This window comes from Hyperolius riggenbachi, chromosome 3, assembly GCF_040937935.1.
Source record: "Hyperolius riggenbachi isolate aHypRig1 chromosome 3, aHypRig1.pri, whole genome shotgun sequence".
Classification (NCBI taxonomy): Eukaryota; Metazoa; Chordata; class Amphibia; order Anura; family Hyperoliidae; genus Hyperolius; species Hyperolius riggenbachi.
Genome location: NC_090648.1, coordinates 311,808,512 through 311,821,793, shown reverse-complemented (window position 1 = coordinate 311,821,793; position 13,282 = coordinate 311,808,512). Strand labels below are relative to the sequence as shown.

Below are 13,282 nucleotides of genomic sequence, written 5' to 3'. Positions count from 1 at the left end.
AATTATTTGATTTTTTTTACACACAATTGTCCATTTACAGAGAGATTTCTCCCACCCAGCATGGGTATGTGTAAAAATACACCACAAAACACATTATACTACTTCTCCTGAGTATGGCGATACCACATGTGTGACACTTTTTTGCAGCCTAGGTGCGCTAAGGGGCCCAACGTCCTATTCACAGGTCATTTTGAGGCATTTGTTTTCTAGACTACTCCTCACGGTTTAGGGCCCCTAAAATGCCAGGGCAGTATAGGAACCCCACAAGTGATTGGTGGGTGGCAGTGACAGGGGGTGATTGATGGGTGATTGACAGGTGATCAGTGGCTTATTACAGGGAATAACAGATGTAAATATTGCACTGGCGAATTGATAAGGGGGGGTCTGAGGGCAATCTGAGCGTGTAGGCGGGTGATTGGGTGCCCGCAAGGGCCAGATTAGGGTCTAATCTGATGGGTAACAGTGACAGGTGGTGATAGGGGGTGATTGATGGGTAATTAGTGGGTGTTTAAAAGAGAGAAGAGATGTAAACATTGCACTTGGGGGGTGATCTAATGTCGGATCTGCGGGCGATCTATTGGTGTGGGTGGGTGATCAGATTGCCCGCAAGGGTCAGGTTAGGGGCTGATTGATGGGTGGCAGTAACAGGGGGTGATTGATGGGTGGCAGTGACAGGGGGTGATTGATGGGTGATTGACAGGTGATAAGTGGGTTATTACAGGGAATAACAGATGTAAATATTGCACGGGCGAATTGATAAGGTGGGGGGGGTCTGAGGGCAATCTGAGCGTGTGGGCGGGTGATTGGGTGCCCGCAAGGGGCAGATTAGGGTCTAATCTGATGGGTAACAGTGACAGGTGGTGATAGGGGGTGATTGATGGGTAATTAGTGGGTGTTTAGAGGAGAGAATAGATGTAAACAATGGATTTGGGAGGTGATCTGATGTCGGATCTGCGGGGGCGATCTATTGGAGTGGGTGGGTGATCAGATTGCAAGGGGCAGGTTAGGGGCTGATTGATGGGTGGCAGTGACAGGGGGTGATTGACGGGTGATTGACGGGTGATTGACAGGTGATTGACAGGTGATTGACAGGTGATCAGGGGGGATAGATGCATACAGTACACGGGGGGGGGGGGGGGGTCTGGGGGGGGGTCTGGGGAGAATCTGAGGGGTGGGGGGGTGATCAGGAGGGAGTAGGGGGCAGATTAGGGACTAAAAAAAAATAGCGTTGACAGATAGTGACAGGGAGTGATTGATGGGTGATTAGGGGGGTGACTGGGTGCAAACAGTGGTCTGGGGGGTGGGCAGGGGGGGGGGGGGTCTGAGGGGTGCTGTGGGCGATCAGGGGGCAGGGGGGGGGAAATCAGTGTGCTTGGGTGCAGACTAGGGTGGCTGCAGCCTGCCCTGGTGGTCCCTCGGACACTGGGACCACCAGGGCAGGAGGCAGCCAGTATAATAGGCTTTGTATACATTACAAAGCCTATTATACACAGTACACGCGGCGATCCGGGTGCTAGTAACCCGCCGGCGCTTCCGAACGGCCGGCGGGTTACAGCGAACGGGGGGCGGAGCCAGTCCCCGGCGGCTGATCGCGTCACGAATGACGCGATCGCCGCATAGCCACTCCCGCAGCCGCCCCCGCCGATGGGCGTATTGCGGTCGTTTGGGCCCGGACTTTGCCGCCGCCCATCGGCTGGGGGCGGTCGTGAAGTGGTTAACCTCCTGGACAAAGACCGAGTGGGGACGGTTATTCCCCACTGGCTCATACGAGTGAAGCAACCCATACTTGTGAGTATATTCACTTCTTAAGATATATTAACCATATCCAAACAATATCACACCAGAGCGGGCTCCCGGTGTCCGTGTGTCGTCTGTTGTCTCGCCAGCATAGACTGTATTGTTCTTTTTTGATAAGCAGTTCCAAATATGTAATGAAATGTAAGAGTATCATACTGCATCATATGATTCTATATGTTTGTGTTTATCCCTGGCATTAGTAAGGCTTTAATACAATTCTTAAAGAGACACTAAAGCGAAAAAAAATGATGATATAATGATTTGTATGTGTAGTACAGCTAAGAAATAAAACATTAGGAGCAGAGACATGAGTCTAATATTGTTTCCAGTACAGGAAGAGTTAAGAAACTCCAGTTGTTATCTATGCAAAAGAGCCATTAAACTCCAAGACTTAATGTTATAAAAAACACTATATAACTGAAAATACAAATATGAGAATATTTTCTTTGCTACTAATGTTCTAGTAATTATCCGTACTACACAACCAATTCATTATATGATAATTTTTTTCGCTTCAGTGTCTCTTTAAATAAACAGTTATGTTTTTGTTTTTTTTAATCACATTTTTCAGTCGCAGTCAATATTTTCTGCTGTTCTTAAATATCACTGCACAGTATATTTTCCTTATGCTACTGAGGCATGTACTTTATCATCAGGAGATGTCACAAAGATATGTGAAAAGGCGCTTATAAAACTAATTTATGGGGAGCATCCAGGCATACTTCAACATGTAAAAACCATTTTTAGAAGGAATGTTTGCATTGCTACTTATATCTGACAAGTGTGTGGCAAGACCAGGCATGGGCAAACTCGGCCCTCCAGCTGTTACGGAACTACAAGTCCCACAATACATTTGCCTTTATGAGTCATGACTGTGGCTGTCAGACTCCTGCAATGCATTGTGGGACTTGTAGTTCCTTAAAGCGGACCCAAACCAAACATTTTTTTAATTAAAAGTATTTAGTTGCACCACTCTGACACATACAAAGATAAATAAACACTCCTTCAAACCTATGATCATTTCAGTGCATGCTTTTCACCCTTCTCTTTTCATAGCTAGGGTTATACTGGGGGCAGCCATTAGCAATTCCTCCATTGCTGGACACCATCTACTCCACCAGTTTGCCGGAAAAATCCCGGCAATTTGAAAGGAAGGGAGGGGTTCCTCTAATAAATGTAAAATATTTTATATTTGTCATCATGCAGCTGAAAAAAGGCTGCTATTTATTATTATAATTTAGAAAATAGATTTTATTTCTGAAATCTTGTATTTTTAATTTGGGTCCACTTTAACAGCTGGAGGGCCAAGTTTGCCCATGCCTGGGCAAGACCAAAGCGATGTAGAGCAGCATTTTACTTGTTTTAATGCTGTCATTGTTGATTAACCATCCCTGGGAATTCCGTAACTGTATTAACTAATGTAAATACTTTACAGAACCATCACAGCTACGGAGAGTCAGCATTTTACCCCTGGTCCCGGCATACATTCTGCAGAAGGAGCTTGCTTTTCTATGGCTGAGAGACTAAAGCTGGAGGAGAATGAAGAACAAAATACCCTGGATTGGATTTTGTTTTTCAAAATTGCCAGTTGTCAAATGCTAGCGACCCTCAATTGGATCACAGCGAACTGTAATTGTTTGTACATTATAACAAGATTAGAATATCACAAGCATTATTAGCCAATCCTGCATGTGATGCTACAAGTGCACTGGCTACAGGCATCTAACTTACTGCAGGCGTTCAAACCAGTAGAACAGTGACCTCTTGTGGTTACATAGGGCTAACACAAAGTACAAGACTGGTTTAACTCAGTTTCTCATTACATTGATATGTATCACTTTTAAAAAGTCTGTGCTGGCCAATTACCACTGACATAAAATGATTTCATGTACCGTTAGATACAGATATATTTAATAGCAGTACCTACTAATTGTTTAACAGTTTCCAAGTATTTAATATAGCTTTTAATTAGCTAAATACTAATTTGGCGTTTTTTTATGTAGCATTTATCTTTTCTAAAAACATTTAATTTGTGGTACTTGATCAACTATATCAAGCCTTACTACCCCTTCGATCAATCAGAAGTACCCCCTTGGGTATGCGTACCAAACGTTGAGAACCTGGGGTTTAGATGATTGTAAAGTTTTTCGATAAGTTGACCTTACTGTACACACCAGCGTGTCTATCTTCTGCCTACTTTATATGTCAAAATATAAATGATAGTATTTAGCTTTACTTGTGCAAGTAGCATGTATTACTGACTGGCAATTAAAAAAAAGGGCAAAATGGCATAATTCCATTTCAAAAATGATTTTGCAATACAAATTTCATGATGGTGCTGGTGATGTTGAACTATCTTCCATGGCTCTGTAGCTATGTCACTGCCATTTCTGCCTTAACAAATGTGTCCAAAGCAAAACTCAGAGGAGACCCGGGCAGGGTGGTGCAAGCAAAATCCTTAAGTTCTATCACACAGAGAATCATTCTCAAACTTGGGAGAATGGCAGTCAAGTTTGTGGCCGTGTTGAGGGAGACCAAAGATTTAAAGTGTTAGAGATTGTAAGTTATATCTTATTGACTTTAACATGATCTTTCAATCGATTTCTATTGATTGAAAGACTTGATTCAACAATCCTTTCAGTTTGATTTCCGATCCTTTTGTCTAATCGATTGGAACAATCAGAACTTGCCAGTGATGATTGCATACTTGATGAGACGTTGACTTTGGAAAGCTCATCGGTGTCTAGTAATAATATTATTTCACCACACAAGTATACATTGCTAGGCATGGCAATGCATAGGAGAACTCATAGAGAAGCATGTGATCAGTTTGATCAGCTGATAGATTTGTAAGGATATGATTTGCGGGTCATGATCATGTGTTAAACCAGGAAGTCAACACAACATATCTGAACCTTACAAATCTATCAGCTGATCAAACTGATCCCTAGTGAAGATCGAACACCTAGATGGGCGGAGGTGGCAGGGGGCAGGCCAGCTCTCAGGAGGACCGGCGTCCCCTGGTGGCAGGAGAGGCGGCAGGCGGGCTGGATGACGTCAGCCGAACCTTACCGAACCCGAACATCTAGGTGTTCGATCATCACTACTGATCACATGCTTCTCCATGAGTTCTCCTAAGAATTGCTATCCCTATTCATTGCGTTTCACAAGTAAGTTGTCACTGTGTAGCAATATTACAGACAAATAGATTTTTAAGTATTACCATTATCTGTGTTCATTATTTCTTACTGAAAAAAGTGCTGACATATCACTTAAAGAGGAACTGTAAGGAATAAAGTAGAATGGCAGTAACATTTTCAGGATAGCCACTTTTGTCTCTCTTTCCTTTCTTTTGCTTGTGCTATGTAATACTTTTTCCTGTCTGTGCCACACCACTGTATAAATTTGTCTTTCTGTGCCAAAAATAATTCCTTGTACAAACCCTCTGTTCTTGCGAATAAATCTGATTCATATAAAAAATCTTGGGTTTTGGCTGGTGGCAGCCAGTGTGTAATATGCTGGCATGTGTTGACCGCGTGTCATGTGACGCCCTGTTGCAATGTAGACGCTATGCTGGAATCGGCAGTTAGGTGAATTTTAACCCACTGTTATCACCTGCTTGCGTCTCTGCAAGTGAGGGGGAGGGGGGGGGGGGGAAGGAATCCAGCCGCCTATTGGTAGGCGGGATTTACAGTGCACGCTTGCCTTATCTGGCCCGCAGGCTGTAGCCCAGCGCTGTCCTATAGCTATATATTGATGTAGCCCCACCCTCTCACTGAGGCTTATCCTAGGCTGTTTATTATGCAGAATTCTTCTAGCCAGAGCATTTCTTATAGCCATGCTCTCCAGAGCATTCTGGGAGACCAGGAATGTTTTTGTAATGGCTTTAAAATTATCAGTAATGAACGTTCCAGAGAGATCATTTGCCAGTACTAAAGATGTTGCTGCCTATGATAAATTTCAGGAAGCAAATCAGGGAAAGATTTACAATGAGGGAAACACTGACTAAATCATTTATAAAAGAATATTGTAAAACAAATAAGCAATTTTGTTCTTATGTAATTTTGGTAACAATTTCCCTTTAATACTGTTAATCATACTACAAACAGATATTTACCACCTTGACTATTTTACGTTCAATTAGCAAGCCTTATACATTCTAAATATTTATCGTTCTACTTTCTAAATATTTATCGTGCTATCTGGGCAGTAGTAATCATATTTTGATACTGTATTCAATAATGCATTATATTGTCTAAGATATGTTTTTCCTCATTTGTATGTGTAGAATCCGGCATGTTTATGCACTCTGTGACTTACTTGGCAGTATAGTTTTGTAGCGGTTTTTGGTTCCATGGCTTGGTATATCAATTTCTTTGGGATCCATGAAGTTCATTGGAATTTCCTGATTACACAACAAAACAATGAAGTCACGTGAGACCACTGTTATTGCTTTGTACCATAAGTGATTAATTTGACCTTTCCCACTTATTGTATAATGTAAACTGGTGAAAACGTCTAGACATACTGTATTTGTGTAGGCAACTATTGTTTATTCAAATCACTCACTTTATGTAAAGAACAATGTCTCTAGCTCATTAAAATGTCTTCATCATCACTGGAGAACTACAAAACAAGGACTTAGTTTGCAGGAACTAGCACCTTTAAACAGCAGTTACTGTAGAGAGTGAGACATGAGTTGGATCTGAGCCTCTCCCTGCCACTATGCAGCAATGCACACAAGTGAAAAGCCCTCACGTTGGGAAGTGGGTGCCCAGTGTGTATGGAAATACACTTTTAACCTCTCTCAAGCTCCAACTTCCAGGAAGAAGGCATGGCTTAAGGATGGGGATGGTTTTTGCATAGCAGGAAGCTATTTTGGTGGGAGGAAAAACTGATTGGTCCACTTGGAAAAGACCCTAACGTTAAGGAAACCAAAGGTGAATATTAGGGAAGTTTTGTAACAGGGATACAGAGGCGCCAGAAGAATAAAAATGTCTAAAAAGTTTAAAATTTGTGGAGGCAATGGTGGAGTTACCTCCCCCAAACAGACACAAGATATGCCAACAACGTTTAGCAGAACAAATGTATTTACATACTCCAGGGGAAAATGCAATACGTTTGTAGCTGGTCTGTAGCTGGGCCAAGCGCCTCTAAACTTTGTTGGCATATCTTGTGTTCGTTTGGAGGAGGTAAGTCCACCATTACCTCCACAAATTTTAAACTTTTTAGACATTTATACTCTTCTTGCGCTCTGTACCCATGTTACCAAGTCCACCCTTGGTTTTCCTAATCTACGGAGAGCGATTTCTTAATCTTGAGTGGGGTCAGGTCAAATCTCCCCACCTGCTGTTACAGTGGTTGCCTTTGAGGTAACCCTGCTTTGTGAGTATATTTGTATTTACTCTATCAACTTCATCCCATGTTACCAGTAGATACTACACTATATTTGGCTCTTGGTGTCCCTATCTTTATTAGGGAAGTTTTGGAAGGCCAAGAGTCCATTTGTCTGTTAGAAAAAATTGAAGGAGGGGATAGATTAGAATAAAAAAACTGATATTGAGCTTTAAACTACTGACTGTAATCCAGAACTGCTATTGGTCTTACTGTAGGTTTCACTGCATACCTGATGCATTGCAGATGCACCAAAAATATGCTGTTTACTGATGCATATACATGTCGGTTCCCATAGTCATATTAGTATGTAGCACTGTCCTAGATAAATATTACAATAATGCCTATAATACTGTGCCTATGTATTGTCAAAAATCCCTTTAAATCAATATAGAGAACTATTTGACAACACACCTTCAGTATTGTTCAGCCCAGTATTGTATTGTTTAATATACGGCCACACTCGTGTCTGAAGAATGTCAGTTTAAAGACTATTTTTATTAGGCCATTAATGGAAATCAAATCATTATCATAGTTGTACTTATAAAGTAGATGAGGAAAAAGTAGACCATTGGCACTTTGGTGGATGGGATGGAGATATAGTCGTACTTATCAATTTGAAACTCTTAAGTCAACAGTGATATTAACTATTATTTAGTATCGATCAACTCTTTTTTAAACATGAAGTAATTTAACAATTACTGTAATATCTCAGAAAAATCTTCAGACCTCTTACAATATCCCCTATCTGTAATCAACTTAAAAATAAGAAATAACTTTTAAAAATGCAACGTATAGAGGAGTGCTGGGTTAGGACCCGGAAACAGAAAATTTGTGTGCCCCATAGGCACCCATGGTAACAGCTCCTATAAACTAACATTTGTGTGTGCTATTTGAAGTCACAGTTTGTATAACGGGTGGCCCCAGCATCCCCTACCTGTGTACCTTTGTTTCTATCCGCTATTGACCAAACTTCCCTCGTGCTTAATATTTATGGTATTGGTTGGATTAGAGTTCAGCATTGGGGGTTGTTTGGTTATAGAGGGCTGGGCAACGGCAGGGTGTTAATAAGGTAACGGCGGTGGTGGTGGTGGGGTCACTTAGGGTGAGGCATCAGTAGAGTGAGGGCTCATGTTAGAATAATGTTAGGTTTAGCGATAGTATAATATTTGTAAAATGTACAGATATATTACTAGCAGAATTACCATTGCCAGTAGTAAAATATCTGTAATTTTACCAATATTTTACTAGTGGCTATTTCTGGCATCCATTTTGCATGTAAGCAGAGGACCCACAGCTCACTAAGAACAAATTCAAGTCTCTCTGCAGATTGCCAAAGAACATGGGGGTGTTTTTAATTTATTTTATAGATTAGATCTCTGGACCATTCAATTAGTTTTAGGAGAGTGTTGTCCTAATATAGCAGATAAAAGTCATAGCAATAACTATCAGTTAGGCATGGTGGAGGTACCTTTTATGTGCCACTTTGTTCCCGAGGGGACTATTAACATCCTTTGTAGGAGTTTCTAAATGCCATCAGTTTATGAGTTGAGTGTTCATCACAGCACACAGTTTTCTTTAGGAAAACTCACTTTTAACAAACCATTATGTACTATATTTATCTACCATACGTTTCAACCCTATGACTTTTCTTAGAAAGAATAATCAAGTATTAAATCTGCAAACTGCAAATGCTAATACCATAAATTCAGTGTGAAGCAAATGGGAGCTTTTAACCACATCATGAAGCTGTTGTCTGGTCAGAACACGGCTTGCTGTTTGCAGGTATTCTATGGCTACCTTTTCTCGTGGTGTAGGAGCCACATTGAAGGGTTCTACGATCCCTAAACCACTCATGTCCAAGGTAAGAGACACATTGGAACCTCTCCTGCAACAGAAAGAAACATATCAGTAAATCACTTCGTTTATTTTATTGACGAATAGAGATTTGCTTGTTACCAGCATTGGAAAAAGGAAACCTAAAAGAAAACATTAAAGACGTACAAATAAGAAAAAAGCCTCCACAGAATTTAGACTGCACTGTGATCACACAGAACAGAAGAGGTTTTATGGACCTCATATAGGTGATTGTATTTGGCGTGTGGGGCCAACTACCCCAATAACTCATGTAGGTAAATAGAAATTTGGGTCAGTTCTATACACCAGTGTACGCGGTATACAGTATACCAGTGTACACCATTGTGTGTTGTAATCATGACTGCAAAGACCGGATGTTCAAACAATTCTTGAAAATCGCTTGTTAGAAATTGAGATGAAAACAGTTATTTTTTCACAATATGACATTAAAAAGTGTTTCTGTGGAACTACATATATGATATATATATTTTTAAGTAGACGAATGTTAACGTTTAAGCAAAGATAGGTATATTAGCTAATTATATTTCAAATTAAAAAATTAAAATAAAATATTGTGTTGTGTTGTGTAATAATGCTGCTCTTTAGATAGTAACATTTGTTATCACCTTGTGTGATTACAAAGAATATAAGTAAGAGCTGAGACACACTGCCAAGCATTTTGCGACGCAATTGCAGTAAAAAAAAAAAATACATTCCCAATGACTTGAAAATCGAGTCAAAATCTTGACAAAGTCATTGTGAATTTCTAAAATTGTAGCAAAATAGATTGCGGCAATTTCGATGTGATTTTTCTATAGCAATTCCTAGTTGTGGGAATTTGTGTGCTGAAAAAATGCACAAATTTGCCCCTAGTGGAAACAGACCCCAAGAGCTGGTTCACACTAGTGTTGGGCGAACAGTGTTCGCCACTGTTCGGGTTCTGCAGAACATCACCCTGTTCGGGTGATGTTCGGGTTCGGCCGAACACCTGATGGTGTTCGGCCAAACTGTTCGGCCATATGGCCGAACTAAGAGCGCATGGCCGAACGTTACCCGAACGTTCGGCTAGCGCTGTGATTGGCCGAACGGGTCACGTGTAGTGTTGGGCGAACATATAGATGTTCGGGTTCGGGCCGAACATGGCCGAACTCCGAACATAATGGAAGTCAATGGGGACCCGAACTTTCGTGCTTTGTAAAGCCTCCTTACATGCTACATAACCCAAATTTACAGGGTATGTGCACCTTGGGAGTGGGTACAAGAGGAAAAAAAAATTTAGCAAAAAGAGCTTATAGTTTTTGAGAAAATCGATTCTAAAGTTTCAAAGGGAAAACTGTCTTTTAAATGCGGGAAATGTCTGTTTTCTTTGCACAGGTAACATGCTTTTTGTCGGCATGCAGTCATAAATGTAATACATATAAGAGGTTCCAGGAAAAGGGACCGGTAACGCTAACCCAGCAGCAGCACACGTGATGGAACAAGAGGAGGGTGGCGCAGGAGGAGAAGGCCACGCTTTGAGACACAACAACCCAGGCCTTGCATGAGGACAAGAAGCGTGCGGATAGCAATTTGCATTTTGTCGCCATGCAGTCATAAATGTAATACAGATGAGAGGTTCAATAAACAGGGACCGGAAACGCTAACCCATCACAGATGTTCATTGTTCATGTTACTTGGTTGGGGTCCGGGAGTGTTGCGTAGTCGTTTCCAATCCAGGATTGATTCATTTTAATTTGAGTCAGACGGTCTGCATTTTCTGTGGAGAGGCGGATACGCCGCCGATCTGTGACGATGCCTCCGGCAGCACTGAAACAGCGTTCCGACATACCGCTGGCTGCCGGGCAAGCCAGCACCTCTATTGCGTACATTGCCAGTTTGTGCCAGGTGTCTAGCTTCGATACCCAATAGTTGAAGGGTGCAGATGGATTGTTCAACACAGCTACGCCATTTGACATGTAGTCCTTGACCATCTTCTCCAGGCGATCGGTGTTGGAGGTGGATCTGCACGCTTGCTGTTCTGTGTGCTGCTGCATGGGTGTCAGAAAATTTTCCCACTCCAAGGACACTGCCGATACCATTCCCTTTTGGGCACTAGCTGCGGCTTGTGTTGTTTGCTGCCCTCCTGGTCGTCCTGGGTTTGCGGAAGTCAGTCTGTCGGCGTACAACTGGCTAGAGGAGGGGGAGGATGTCAATCTCCTCTCTAAAGTCTCCACAAGGGCCTGCTGGTATTCTTCCATTTTGACCTGTCTGGCTCTTTCTTCAAGCAGTTTTGGAACATTGTGTTTGTACCGTGGATCCAGAAGGGTATAAACCCAGTAATTGGTGTTGTCCAGAATGCGCACAATGCGTGGGTCGCGTTCAATGCAGTCCTAGGCCGAAGAGGTCATAGCCTAGGGTCACAAAACCTGTTTATTGGGCAATTTCAATGGTGGCGAGTCTGACGTACATAAATCGCAGCAATGGCCGTTAGCAACGTCTGAATCTCACGAAATGTCTCATGCAGGTAGAAGACATATTGTTAGACTTGGGCTCCAAAGATGGGTTCCCTACATCTCTGCAAACCAGAGTTACAGGGCTCCAAATTTGGTAAAATCCCCCATAGGCTTTCATTGGGCCTCCTATTTACAGTTCCAAAATCTCACATCTTTTCAAAGGGCAATTACTCAGCAGTGGCAAATTTTCTAGCATTGTAGGGACCCTTAGGGGGAACATGACTGGTGAGTTTCGGGCCCCTAGGCCGAAGAGGTCATAGCCTAGGATCACAAAAACCTGTTTATTGGGGCTATTTCAATGGTAGTGATGGTGACGTACATAAATCGCAGCAATGGCCGTTAGCAAAGTCTGAATCTCACGAAATGTCTCATGCAGGTAGAAGACATATTGTTAGACTTGGATTCCAAAGATGGGGTCCCTACATCTCTGCAAACCAGAGTTACAGGGGTCCAAAATTGGTAAAATCCCCCATAGGATTTCATTGGCTCCCTATTTCACTTTCCAAAATCTCACATCTTTTCAAAGGGCAATGGCTCAGCAGTACCAAATTTTCTAGCATTTTAGGGACCCTTAGGGGGAACATGACTGGTGAGTTTCGGGCCCCTAGGCCGAAGAGGTCATAGCCTAGGGTCACAAAAACCTGTTTATTGGGGCTATTTCAATGGTAGTGATGGTGACGTACATAAATCGCAGCAATGGCCGTTAGCAAAGTCTGAATCTCACGAAATGTCTCATGCAGGTAGAAGACATATTGTTAGACTTGGATTCCAAAGATGGGGTCCCTACATCTCTGCAGAGATGTAGGGACCCCATCTTTGGAATCCAAGTCTAACTGGCAATGTACGCAATAGAGGTGCTGGCTTGCCCGGCAGCCAGCGTTATGTCGGAACGCTGTTTCAGTGCTGGCGGAGGCATCGTCACAGATCGGCGGCGTATCCGCCTCTCCACAGAAAATGCAGACCGTCTGACTCAAATTAAAATGAATCAATCCTGGATTGGAAACGACTACGCAACACTCCCGGACCCCAACCAAGTAACATGAACAATGAACATCTGTGATGGGTTAGCGTTTCCGATCCATGTTTATTGAACCTCTCATCTGTATTACATTTATGACTGCATGGCGACAAAATGCAAATTGCTATCCGCACGCTTCTTGTCCTCATGCAAGGCCTGGGTTGTTGTGTCTCAAAGCGTGGCCTTCTCCTCCTGCGCCACCCTCCTCTTGTTCCATCACGTGTGCTGCTGCTGGGTTAGCGTTACCGGTCCCTTTTCCTGGAACCTCTTATATGTATTACATTTATGACTGCATGCCGACAAAAAGCATGTTACCTGTGCAAAGAAAACAGACATTTCCCGCATTTAAAAGACAGTTTTCCCTTTGAAACTTTAGAATCGATTTTCTCAAAAACTATAAGCTCTTTTTGCTAAATTTTTTTTCCTCTTGTACCCACTCCCAAGGTGCACATACCCTGTAAATTTGGGGTATGTAGCATGTAAGGAGGCTTTACAAAGCACAAAAGTTCGGGTCCCCATTGACTTCCATTATGTTCGGAGTTCGGGTCGAACACCCGAACATCGCGGCCATGTTCGGCCTGTTCGGCCCGAACCCGAACATCTAGATGTTCGCCCAACACTAGTTCACACCAAGAGTGATTTGAAAAAAAAAAATTGGCTAACGTAACCGTATAAAGGTGTTCCCACAGCAGCGTCATTATTTTGTTAAAATCGCAAACATGCT

The 13,282-nt window shown here is 42.4% G+C and overlaps 1 protein-coding gene across 1 annotated transcript in view; it reads right to left on the bottom strand.

The window, feature by feature from the left end:
• Positions 1–13,282, bottom strand: part of PTPRR (protein tyrosine phosphatase receptor type R) — a 192,455-nt gene that overhangs the window by 46,083 nt on the left and 133,090 nt on the right. Inside the window, exons 7-8 of the mRNA XM_068272751.1 lie at positions 8,893–9,079; positions 6,118–6,202 (exon numbers count right to left, since the gene is read on the bottom strand). Coding sequence (XP_068128852.1) covers positions 6,118–6,202; positions 8,893–9,079 — 272 coding nt within the window. The remainder of the gene's footprint in view (positions 1–6,117; positions 6,203–8,892; positions 9,080–13,282) is intronic.